The sequence below is a fragment of the Melozone crissalis genome, unplaced genomic scaffold, assembly GCF_028551555.1.
Source record: "Melozone crissalis strain CALT ecotype California unplaced genomic scaffold, PUWL_Pcris_2 ptg000029l_1, whole genome shotgun sequence".
NCBI lineage: Eukaryota > Metazoa > Chordata > Aves > Passeriformes > Passerellidae > Melozone > Melozone crissalis.
In genome coordinates, this window is record NW_026535807.1 from 1,353,320 (window position 1) to 1,366,151 (window position 12,832).

At 49.1% G+C, this 12,832-nt stretch overlaps 1 protein-coding gene across 10 annotated transcripts in view; it reads right to left on the reverse strand.

Annotated features, from left to right (window-relative positions):
• The window catches only part of ITPR1 (inositol 1,4,5-trisphosphate receptor type 1), a 161,430-nt gene that overhangs the window by 25,926 nt on the left and 122,672 nt on the right, over positions 1–12,832 (reverse strand). For all 10 annotated transcript variants that reach the window (XM_054280942.1, XM_054280938.1, XM_054280937.1 and 7 more), the window contains 8 exons: positions 10,917–11,117; positions 9,701–9,811; positions 8,339–8,434; positions 7,785–7,907; positions 6,711–6,815; positions 5,606–5,798; positions 2,704–2,826; positions 376–551 (listed from right to left, as the gene is read on the reverse strand). In XM_054280942.1, coding sequence (XP_054136917.1) covers positions 376–551; positions 2,704–2,826; positions 5,606–5,798; positions 6,711–6,815; positions 7,785–7,907; positions 8,339–8,434; positions 9,701–9,811; positions 10,917–11,117 — 1,128 coding nt within the window. The remainder of the gene's footprint in view (positions 1–375; positions 552–2,703; positions 2,827–5,605; positions 5,799–6,710; positions 6,816–7,784; positions 7,908–8,338; positions 8,435–9,700; positions 9,812–10,916; positions 11,118–12,832) is intronic.

Below are 12,832 nucleotides of genomic sequence, written 5' to 3' on the forward strand. Positions count from 1 at the left end.
CTTTTCTCCAGGCTGAGCCCCTTCCCAGCTCCCCCCATCAGACTCACAGTGCATAATTTCCTGAGCCTCACACAACCCCATAAACACTGAATGGTTGGGTGAATAACCTCATGCTTTAGGTCACAGACTCCTCCCCACGCCTGTGTGAAGCTGGAGCTGTTCCTACACTGAGCAAAACCTCAGAGCTCTGCCTGCAGCCTTGGGAACCAGGATTAAATGAGCAACTCAGAGCCCTCGTGTGAGGAGCAGCCCAAGGAGGGAATTACCCCTCTCACCACCGTGTCCCAGGCTATTTCTGCTCCATGCCTTCACACAGAGGTAAGGAACCCTGCCATCAGGGGCACAGGGGGTCAGAGAGGCCCCCTGGGTGCTTACATTGAAGGCTCCCAGCAGGAAGAGGGTGGGCTGCAGCCCCACGGAGAAGATGAGGCGCAGGATGGTGGAGGCGATGAGGGCGCGGATGCCGTGGGGCTTGGGCAGCGCGATGACGATGGCCAGGGAGATGAGCATGGCTGTCCACAGCAGCCCCGACAGGTGGGGCTCCAGCGTGCCTGGGCAGAGGCAGAACACACCATTGCTGCACAGCCAACCCACCAGAGCACTGCCCTGGGTCCTGCCTGCGTGGGGCATCATCCATCATTGCCCTGGGTGCTGCCTTGGTGGGCATCACCCACCTCTGCCCTGGGTCCTGTCTGCATGGGCATCACCCACCTCTGCCCCGGGTCCTGCCTTGGTGGGCATCACCCACCCACTGCCCTGGGTCCTGCCTGCGTGGGCATCACCCACCTCTGCCCTGGGTCCTGTCTGCATGGGCATCACCCACCCACTGCCCTGGGTCCTGCCTGCGTGGGCATCATCCACACAGGTTCAGCCAGCCCTGGTGGCACAGCAGCAGCTTTAATTACAAACTCATTACTAAATCCTTATGCAGGTGATAAGTGCTACAGGATCTCCATTGTGGTGCTCACACCTGAGTGCTGAGGGCCCTCTGCAGCCCCTGTGCTGTGCAGAGGCAGTGCCTGGGCAGGTGAGGACACTGCCCCTGATGTGCTTTTGGTCAGACCCTCACACTCATTTTTGGCATCTTTTGCTATTTCTGGGTCTATTCAGACTGTCCCCTGAGACTGGCTGCTTACACAACACCAAGCCTTGTAGCTAAAAATACACTTCCCTGAAAGAGCCATAAAAAAGATCCAGCCCCAAACACCATTTACCCAGGTTGATGCAGAATGGTAGACACATCTTCCTCAAAGCTGACTTAAAAAAAATTTGCCTTCAAGCAACTGGTTCCTCAACAGACAAAACAGCAAGATCCCCCAAATTTCACAGCACTCTACAGCTCTTCTGCAAGCACATCCTCTCAGAACTTGTGTCTGACTGGCAAGATCCTCACCCAGGGCTTTTCCCCCCTGCTCCTAAATTCAGGCAGCTTAGGAAATATTACTCTCATCTGACTACCACGAGCAGCCATTTAATCTTGTTCCAAATCACTGCAGATTAATAAAGACAGTAGAGGATGGATGGAAATTAAAAGTTAATAAGCGTAAAGTTGAACAGCTGTTTTGGCTGCCTGAGGGGAGTCTGGGCTCCTGAGCTGTCACACAGCACGAGGTGCAGAGCTGGCAGTGGAGTCACTGGGTGGGAACAAGCCCCAGCACGGGGAGGGACACAGGAAATGTGCAGCAGCTCATTTAGGAATGACTTATCTAGAATCTGAATAAGATTTATTGGGAATTCATTTGCTTTCAGCAGTTGCAGCAGCTCGCAGCAGGCGTGAGGAACACCTGGAGTGAGTGAGGCTCCCAGGGGCCCCCTGAACACCCAGGCTGGGAGCAGCGTCCTTGTCCTGGCACACAGAGCTAAGGGTGGGCACTGCTCACCTGCTGCACCCACCCTGACCCCAGGGCCTCGCTGGGACTCCCCGCACAGCCACAGGGAACACGCAGCCAGCAGGGACTTCTGCCTGCCTCTGGAATTCTCACCATTCCAGCACCCAATTCCAGGCATCCGGTTTTGTTTCTGCTCCTCAAGTCAGAAGTTTTACAGCTTCTGCTACTGTCAGATGCTCATCAGCTGCTCAGTTCACCGTGTCTGAGCAATTCAAGACACTGACAACTTCCCCCAAACAGTCTGTTTGGAAGAGTCTTTTTTTTTTTTAAGCTAAATATAAGATATACATGTATTTATTTACTTTACTTTTTGGATTCTAACTAGGAGAGGAAGAGGTTTTATCAAAATGCTGGGAATGGGCTCCTCTTCCCCATCCTCCTGTGGTCACTGCTCCCCTGCCAAGGCAAGACAATGTCACCCACCCCCAGCACTCACAGCCCTCCAGGAAAAGTCTGTGGAAAATGCCATTAATAAACTGCAAGCTCAAGGAAAACAACACATTCAACATTTCCCCTATTTTTAGCTCAATCCTTAATTACAGGACTTTAGACTGAAGTAGAACAGTCAAGCAATTAGAGAAGGATGTTTGTCTCAGGTAATTTTTTCCCCTAGGAAAAGGCATGGCTCTACATTTTCCTTAAAAATGTCTCAAGAAAGAGTAAGAGAACAGCAGAGTTTAAAACAAGGCAATGTCAAAAGCCAAATTCTGTTCTCCCACCCCGCCGATGTAGTGCACAGACACGAGTGGGGAGAGCAGAATTTGGCTCATTATATCTTATTTTTTCACATGTTTTTTAGGTTAAATACCAGTACCTCCTCGAATTCCCTTGAATGGGTAGAAAAATGCCACGAGCAGGTTCATGAGGACAGCCAGGTTGAAGGAAATGCTGCTCCAGAAGGACATGTTCCGAGCACACCAGTACAGGAAAGGCTGAGCTGAAAGAGAGAAAATTATTCCTTTTTAATGGAGGGTTTAGTAAAAAAAGGAGTTCTCTCTTAAAAAAATATATCACCACCAAAACAAGTTGTTTGCCCAAAAGCACAGCATCAAAAGTAATATTATTAATGGCTAATTTGGAAGTTTTTTAAATTATTCTTCATGCTGGGGGCCCCTCAAGTTTCCTAGATGGTGTTGTAAGGCAAAGGATCCCTGTTTCCAACATGGTTTAGCAGCAGCAAGAGAACAAGCTGAGGAACTGCAGAGATCAAGCACCTGAGGTCTCCCCTAATAACACACTTTGTACTCAGAGTCACACAAGAACAATCCGGGGGAGGAAAATGAGCTCCAGCCCCATCCCTGCCAGCAGCTCACCTGCACCAGGCAGTGCCACCTGCAAATTCATTTTCTGCTGGGAACAGCCCAAAATAGCCCCAGAACAAGCAGGGGGTGAAGCTCCCTGGCCTCCCCTCTGCCCTGGGGGCAAAGGACTCAGCACATCTCAATGTACAACCAACAGCACATTTAAATCCTTAATGTTCCCAGAAATACTTCTCAGAAAGACTCCTAATTTTAATAATCCCTGCAGCCAGAACCAAGAGGCAGAAAGCAGAAAGATTCCTTTGCTGGAGTAGTCGTGAACCCAACAAAGCTGCCTTGCAGTAATTCCCTCTGCATCCAGGCAAAATCCCGATTTTGGCTCCTGCAGGCTTACTGCACAGCAAACTGAGTCCTCCTGAAGTCTAAAGCAGGGAAAAAATCCATTAAAAATGCTCTCAGAGGGAAAGGACTGTTTTGCCCTGGCGGAAGGAGGCAGCTGGTTTAGATACCAGAGAGCAAAGAAAAAGCTCACAGTAAAATTTAGGAAGAAGCTGGAAATGCAGACTTTGGGCTGAATGGTAATTTATAACATGCAGCAGTTCTGAGCCTTGCAGGAGCCACCAGCTCTCTCCAGAAAATCCCCTCCTCTAACAGCCCCAGCTAACAAAGGGGTAAAGAATTCCACAATATCTCAATGTTCTCAATTTCCTTCTAACTGGAAGAAAGTGTAACCAGGTTTAATTAATTTAAATGGGATTATATAAGGGTGATTATAAAGGTCCAGGTTTAACTTTAAACCTTCCCTTGGTGATGGACACTGACTCTGTGCAGTGCTTCTGCCTGGCTTTGGCAGCTCATTTCCATTCTTAATTAACAATTAAGAGACTTCTGGAGCTCAGATTATGGGCCAGCACCATGAGCTGAAGGGAGAGGTACATGGGTCTTTATTTTGTAAGTCTTTTTGAGGGTTGAACAGACTCTAACTGGCATCATGTGAGCATACACAGCGCTGCCAGAGGTCACAGCTCCAACAGAAACTACTGAAAATGTGAGAAACAACTCCACAAATGCAAAAAATCAGAGGACAGACAAGGCCTGGATATTAGAGACAGAATAAATGATCCCAGTTTTTAAAGGAAAAATAAAAAAAGAAATATTCTCCAGTTCTGCAGGTGGATCTTGGCTAATTTGTGGCCTGTTGTTAATGATGGATGCCTTCACAGCTTGCTGGGAGACAGCCTCAAAGACAAAGTGACTCAAGCAACAAAATCCAACAGAATATATGGATGCTGCTGAAGCTGCAATTTGTTTGGGATGTCACACTCCCAGATTTCTTGCAGAGCTCTCAGATTTTTGGGAGCAGTCCCACATGTGCCCCACGAGGGGGTTCCAGAGCAGTCCTGCTCCTGCACTGGAGCTGGAGGGGAGCTGGTGCAGGGCAGAGAGCAGCTCTCAGTGCTCCCAGATGGAAACCCTGAGCCCAGCAGGAAGGAGCTGCCACATCTCACATCTCACAGGGTCCCTGCTGGTCATTCCCAGCACTGCCCACTGAGCCCCAGCTGCAGCATGCAGCCTTCAGCAGAACAACAACAAAAATATCCAACAAATGAACTAAAAGGTTTACTGGGGGACGTGGTGGCACTCTGTGAATTAAAATATAATTCTGAGGGATTTCCCAGCTGAGGGAAAATCAGCGCTTGAGAGCACCTGTGTTGAGACATTTTAGCATCACAGGGATGGAAGGGACTTGTCAACCTGTCAGCCAGTCTACTTGCCAAAAAAAGGATGAATTCTGCTTTACAATTACTCAGAAATCCATCTTTAACTTGTTCTTGAGCATCTGCATCCCTACAGATGCCACAAGTCCACAGAATCTTTATGGTTGGAAAAGGCCTTTACAATCCAACCTTTACCAAGTCCAACCTTGCTGCATTCCCCAGCCTTACTCCCCCCTGCATCCAGCACTGCTCTCCTCAGCTGGGTCCTCCCTGAATCCTGAATTTGTTTTAACAAACAAGTTGTGCATTTGCTGGTAGATAAAACTAGTACCGGGAGACAAAAGAAGTAATGGGAAGGATTTCACTGATTGATGAATGGAAAAAGAGATTTGCTTTGACAAACTTTCGGTTTGCTGATAAACAAAATTAGACATTGAAAGATGAAAGAAACAATGGGGAAGAGTAATTCTCACAGAATTTAAGGGTTTAAAATTAAAAGGGAGGGTTATATTAGACATTAGAGGGAAATTTCCAGTATCAGGTGTATTGAGGAGTTTGTATTTTTAAAGTATTTTAGTTAATGGGGAAAGACAGAAGGGAAATGCAGCCAGGAAACTGGGATAAGAAGGAGGCTGCATCTTCCAAAAACTGGAGAGATTTCAGGGGATGCTTTATGGCTTCTCTCTTCATTGGAACCAACCCTCAGCGCTCCGCCCCACGTGGAGCAGCACTGACCCACCTCGCAGTTTCTTCTGCCAGTTCATCTCGTTGAACAGGTCCTCAGACTTGAGGAAGAAGTCGTTGATCTTGCTGCCCTGCTCGTCCCTCTCGGTGGTGTAGTAGATGCGCAGCTTGGACTCCTTGGTGAGGAACTCGCAGATGCTGGGCACGGGGAACACGATCTGCTCCATGGTGCGGTCCGACCTGACAATCTGCACAGCAGCCTCGTCAGTCCTGCCCACTTCTAAACGCTCTTATCTCTTGGTTTTCTGCCTGTTTTGCTCCCCCTTTCAAACCAGCTACAGACACATTTCCAAGGAACAGCAGCTTGACACAGATTGCATTTAATTTACCTTTCAGAGCAGGTGTACATTTAGCTCCAGAATTGTAATTTTTATGCTGTGGTCTTATCCTGGCAGTACTGGTCTTAGCTGGGATTTCCAAGGGGCCCAGAGAATCCCACATCAAAGCTGGGATGGAGTTCAGAGCAATGTGGTGGCCCAATTCAAGAATGTTGGCAAATTTGAGCCAAATTTGGGCAAGTACAAGGAATAACAGTTATATCTGTATTGCTTACTACATAATTTTGGGAAGTCACAGAACCATGGACTGGTTTGGGTTGGAAGGACGTTAAAGCCCATCCAGCGCCACCCCTGCCATAGGCAAGGACACCTTCCAGTGTCCCAGGGTGCTCCAAGTCCTGTCCAGCCTGGCCTGGGACACTTCCAGGGACAGGACAGCCCCAGCTCCACCAGGAAATCTCCATATCTGTGAACATTTTACTTTTATAAAGCTCTTAGATGGCACACGAGGCCAAACTGTCATTTGAATCCAGGAAGAGTGGCAAAAAGCTATCACAAACTTTCTGGATTCAGCAACAGCACCGGCCAAAATGTAACAGAAGCGAAGCCACACTTGCTGCTGCCAAGAGAGCTCTGCTCAGCTCCATCCCCGAGCCCACACATGACAGCTCAGGAATAGCTGCCACTGCCAGGGAATTAAATAAATAACTCTCCCTGCATGTTCTCTAGCAGAGACAACAGTCCACACACACCCAGGCAGGCAGAGCACATGAACAATGCCCTGGGGCTGCCCTCCCCGTGCCCAGCCCCGGGCTTCCCTACCTCGATCTGTGCCGTGTGCTTGGCGTAGAACTCCAGCGCCTCGTCCCCCTCGATCTGACCCCCCGGCTTCAGCATGTTCTGCAGCTCTTTGTTGTGACGAGCCAACTAAAATAAAGGAATGCACAGGGAGTGGGAGACACCAGATGTCTCTCTGTGATATTAAATTCCTGATTTTTGGCATAAAAAAAGAAATAGTACGCAGTCAGCTGCTAGGAAAGGGCAAAGTTGACAGAAGGCTTGTTCTGTTCCAACCAGACACCCTGCAGCTCTATTTTGGGAGCAAGTCAGAATGATTCAAATATGTATTTCTTTAATGCCAGTGTTGTACTCCTCTTTTCCCCATCCTCTCCCACCCTTTGCCTGGAATCTTTCTGATCACACAGAAATTCACATTCGCTCTGTCCTTCTACACCACCCCAACCCAAAGGTGTGCTCATCACCCAAAGATCCAGGCAGGGACAAAGAGAAAATCTGCATCAACTGAGCAGCAGATGTACAGAGCACTGCTCCAAAATGCTGCTGGATGCTCCAAATTCATCCTGCAGCACAGTGAGGGTCTGTCTGCTCAGATGCTGGAGGAACAAGCAGTCTCTAATGCAGTGAGAGATGCAGCACCAATACATTAAGTAGATACAGTTTTCTCCCCTTTGGTTTTTTGCCTTTCAAACACACATTGTATCAATACAATGGCTCTGCTTGGCTCCAGCAGAGAGAGAATGTGGCAAGGACCGAGATTTCTGATTACACTTTAATTGATCTGTGAGTAGAATTTCTCTGGGAGTATAAAGTAACCTTTGATACAGCTGAAAAATAATACACTGCTGCTCAGTGCTGCCAAGAATTGAGCCACGTGTCCCCAGGAGCTCGGTCCAGAGCCTGCCTGCTTCCCACGATAAAAGAAAATTCCCCAAATTTTCTTGTATTATACTATTTTTGTTTCTGATTAAAATTAGGGTTTGCTGTGATAACAGGAGAACGTGCAGTGAGTCTGCCTCAGTGATGAGCCATGAAAACAGTCGCAGGGAAAAGCAGACTCTGGCTTTTCCCAGGTTGGGGTTTGTGGTGGAACTCTACCTGATGGGCCAGGATGTAAATGTTGTGTCCCACGTTCCTCGGGGATGCAGCCACATCCTCCCCGTTCTCTCCATCCTCAAACTCCACCTCTCCCTGCAGATAGGCCTTCTTGATCACTTCCACCTGGAGGGGGAGACAGGCAAGGAGAGGAGGCTCAGGCAAAGGGCGGAAGCTGCTGAGGGCAGCACACCATGGATGGGAATGGAGCAGAGCAGGGACACCCAAAGGGAGATCAGTGGACAGGGCAGGATAAACTGAACTCAGCCTCAGCCCAGCTCACTGCCTCAACAAACTGAACCTCACATTTCCCTGAAGGTGACACGTTCCTGCTCTGCACCTGCATCATGTTCTGAGCCCCAACACAGCCCCGAGCAATGGGATGAGTCAATGGTGCTTGGGCTGTGCTTGGGATCTCCTGCTTGTGTTTCACCAGCTCACACACGAACCAGCCCCAAAACCCTCACTGGACAGCTCTGGGGCCACAAGGGACTGTCACCTCTCTGTCCTCTGTGCAAATGAAGAGCCAGGAGCTGGGGAGGGGTCCCGGGACTCACCAGCTCCTTGGGCCTCATGTTGTAGAGGATCCTCTCTGCGTTCTCACTGTCGTGCCTGCTCTCCATGATGGCCAGGAGCAGCTTGGAAGCGTTGTTCTGAGGGCAGGAAAAGCAATGCAATCACTGCCAGGAGCCACAAAATGGGGGTACCCAGCCCGAGTGGCACCACTGTGCTGCCAAAGGGCTGCAGGGTCCCACAGGAGCAGCCACTGCAGGCACAGTGTGCCAGGGCTCCCACAGCCTCACCTCACCATCCCTCTCCTCTCATTATTGACCTACACAACTTAACAGGATATTTTAGCAGTTTATTCCCCAAATCCTACTCATTGAAAGACATCAAATTAACCCCAGCCAAGGTTTAAATTCCTAAAAATGCTGCTGTTTTCATGCTCGTGTTGTTTTGTTTTCATTTAAGGATGCTGCAGCATCACCACAAGCTCTGAGCTCCCAAATGGTGCAGCTCAGCTCTGCTGAAGATGCTGCTGATTAAATCAAGGGACAGCCAGGGCTGAAGACACAGATGTGCTTTGCTGCTTTTAACTGAAATCACTCTGCAGTCTGCTCACGCCAAGGAACACGGGGAGGAAATGGGAAACTACCACAAGGCACCAGACTACTTTAATACGAACAATTAAGATTAAAATCCATCATGCCTGACAATAAAACCCAATAAAAGTATTTAATTTTGAAGTATAACGCTAATCGAATCTAAAAGCATTTTTTATTTACAATAATAAAAAACCCACATTACCCATAATAATGGTGTGAGTCGGCAACGGAAAACAAGGAGACACTGCAGTGTCAGGCAGGGCAATAAGTCAGAAAGGAAATATTTCTCAAGCACAGGCTGAAGCAAGAGTGCTCTGGGACTGCTGTTGCTAGAGGGGAACCTGCTCCTGTGTTTTTGTGTTTTGAAACCAGCAGCAGGGCTAATTATTTCAGCATTAATATGGACAGCCATAAAGAATTGTTGATTTAATGTCAACCTATTAAACAACACCAATAAAGTGTTGGGAAAGTAGTTGCAACATGAGAAATTTCACTTCCACTGTCCACGTAAAAGCTCAGCAGCACCAGAAGAGTTTTCATCAGCTTTAGATTTCTTACAGGAAGTGATTTTAGGATTCCTCAGCATATTCTGACTGCCAGCATCCCCCATCTGAGAACTGGTGGCTCCATGTCATCATTTAAAAGATAAAATACCTGTGACAAACAATCTCTGGGCACTGTCTGCAGCTCACTGATGTGTATCATTTTTGGGCACTTGTGAATATTGGGATATAACAAACACCCACACCATTTTAACAGTAAAATCACATTTTATCCCACTGTTAACGTGCCTCACACAGAGCATCCACTTGCCTTCAGCTCCAACACGAGGTCCATCCTCTTCTTTCCCAGAGGGTTGATGTCATTGAGAATTAATGCTGTGATGATGTCAATGCCGTTGGACTCGTGGGTAGCAATGCAGTTCTGTCCAAAGAAAAGTCATCAGCCATCGCTAATTGCCTGCACTACACACACACCCGGGCTGGTGACCCTCAGAGCAGCACAGTCCCCTCTGTCATCACCTCTGGGCTGCCCGGGCTGGAGAGCTGCACACAGAGCTCCGGGCAGGGCAACAACAAAAGACTGAAGGCATTTTGTTCCAAGCTTTTCCTCTCCTCAGCCACGGTCCTGCTGGAGCCCCCGAGCTCAGGAAGCAGCAGGACCACGGCTGATAAATGAAGCATTTCCATGCCAAAGCTGCAGCCTGGAGGAACAGTGCTTCACTGAGATTAGGGAGAGTTTTCTTTATTATAAACGTGCCAATCAACACCTACTTCAGAGCTGTCTACACAAAGAAAGGGAATTTCCATTACCTGCTGCCTACCCTTCAGCCCTGCTCTCAGAATGGTCTGTACCTAAAATGTACAAACAGCAGCTTGCTGGCTTCAAAATCCAGAGAGACATTCCTGTTCTGTCCTCAGAACACCTGAAGGGTTTTATTCCACCTGGTGGAGAGCAGAGGGACACTGACCATTCTCCCTGGCATGCACAGCCTCACACATGAGGAGAGACAAAGGCAGAAAAGCCACATCCCAGTCTTTCAGGACAATATTATGGTTCAATTAATAAGGAAATTGAGAGAATAAGCAGAAACTGGCCCAGGTGCCCAGAGCAGCTGTGGTGCCCCTGGATCCCTGGCAGTGCCCAAGGCCAGGCTGGACACTGGGGCTGGAGCACCTGGGACAGTGGGAGGTGTCCCTGCCATGGCAGGGGTGGCACTGGATGGGATTTAGGGTCCTCCCAATCCAACCCATTCTGGGATTATATGAAGTACAGCAATTCCCCACTCTCCCTGTCCAGTCTAATGAAACAGATCTTAGCAAAGCAGAAATAATTCTACTGCTCTGAGCGCTTCAGTTCCTCCGAGAGAGCCCTGAGAGAGACAAGTCGATTATGAGGAGTTTATAAAGGAAACAATCCTCCAGCTTGGGGGGGAAATAAAGTGGTCGGTGTTGTGAGACAGCAGCAGGCCAGCAGAGCTGGGCCCCAGGGAGAAGGGGGATGCATTTCCCAGCTCTGGGTTCATTACCTGGTTCTCGTGGCAGGGCCCCTGGCAGTACTCAGTCAGACTTTCCAGCGTCTGGTTGATCAGTGCCACGTTTTTCTCATTGATGTACAGACCCAGCAGCCCAAGTCCCCCAGTTGTGCTCCCACAGATGCAGTCCAGGAACTGCAGAGTCTCACACACCAGGTTGTAGTTGGTCTTGTTGTTCTGGCAGCGTAGGAAATTCTGTGGGGAGAGTGTCAAAGCCATGAGGGAGGGGAAAAACCAGCGCTGTTTAGCTGATAGTATTTATTAGGTTCATCCATCCCCAACTCCACTGCATGGTGGGTTGCTCTGGCTCACTGTACAAGCAGTTTAAGCCTCTTTCCAGGGCTTATTTGCAACATGCTGCTCTCCTGAGCAGCTTGCTGGCCTCATGCTGTACAGCAGAGAACAGAGTGCATCCCTTAAACAGAGAGATGCATTAGAGGCTGACACACCCAGCCCAGAACAGGCTCTCTGGGAAGCTCTCTGCAGCCTGGAGGCCTCACCCCACCTGCTGCACTTCCCTGAGCATCACCAAGGCTCCCTCCTTCCCCCAGAGCTCTCTGGAGCCCCTGGCTGGGGCCTCACAGCAGCTCCACCTGCACAGAGGGACCTGAGTGCACACCTGGAGGGAAGGTGCCTCAAGATGGAATTATCTCCACTGCTTTTCTTTCCACGTAATTATTGTGATTCCTGCTTGAAGCTGCTGATTGGGAGCAGCTCCTCTAATGAAAAGCCAGATTTGCCACTGCGGATTTAACAGCTTTCTGCTGTTATTTCTCCTATATTCCAAATGAAGAAAAGCACCAAACCCACCCAAAACTGAAGGACAACTAATGAAAACCAATCTCCCAGTGATTCAGATGCTGTTTGCCAGTGCATTCCCAGCAGTGCTGCAAAGATTAGCAGCCACTGCCACTTGCTTTTCCTTCAAGTTTCAGCAGGAAAACTCTTATTTAGCTTAATTCTAGCAGGTAACAACAATTCCAGGGTGAAAAAGCCCTCAGAGGAACAGGAGCCATGGAGTATGGAAGCAGCAGGGTCTTTCCTGCCAGCCCAGAGAGCAGCACTGTCCCTGGCTGTCTCTGCCTCAGTCAGACTAATGAGTCTTTTAAGGCAAACAGAGAGAGAAATTGCAGATTCAATGGAAGGCGAAGCTAAAAAAGGAAAACGCTGTCTATGAATGCAGACTAAAGGTGACAGTGATTCAGCACATTTCAGCTGATTGCTCATTTAGTATCCTGACTTCTGATTAACTTGTCAGAATGTAAAAAAGGTTGATCCTACAGAAACTGGAGCTCGTGCCTTCCCTCCAGGAAAAAAGGCAAAATGAACGGGTAATACCCAAAGTGAGGAGGTGAAAATGCTCCCTGGCTGCAGCACAGCATTTATCCTGATTGCAGCTAAGCCTGTACCTGAGCTGCTTGACCCACAGTCAGCAAGGAGAGAAGAGGAATGAGGCACAAGACATTGTTAGGCTGAAACAAGGGGAAGGAAAAAATTGTAGAAAACAAACCCCTGGTGCACTGTGAGAAACTGTCCCAGGGAGTGCCTGCTGCTGTCTCAGCCAGGACAGAGTGAACTCCTCATTTTCAGTCCCCCAGAGCACCTCAGGGTGGGAACACAGCTCTGCAGTGCTGAGTGTGCCAGCCCACCGCTCCCTGTGGGAATGACCCGGGGTGTGCAGACCCTGCCCCAGGAGCAGCAGCCACGGCAGAGCCAGCCAGAACACCTGGGAAGCACCCACTGCTCATGCCAGCCCTTGCATCCATTGGGGAGGGCACTGCAGCTCCTCCAGCTCCTCCTGGATCCAGAGGATTCAGCCAGAACACCTGGGAAGCATCCACTGCTCATCCCACTCCTTGCATCCATTGGGGAGGGCACTGCAGCTCCTCCAGCCCCGTGGAACAGCATCC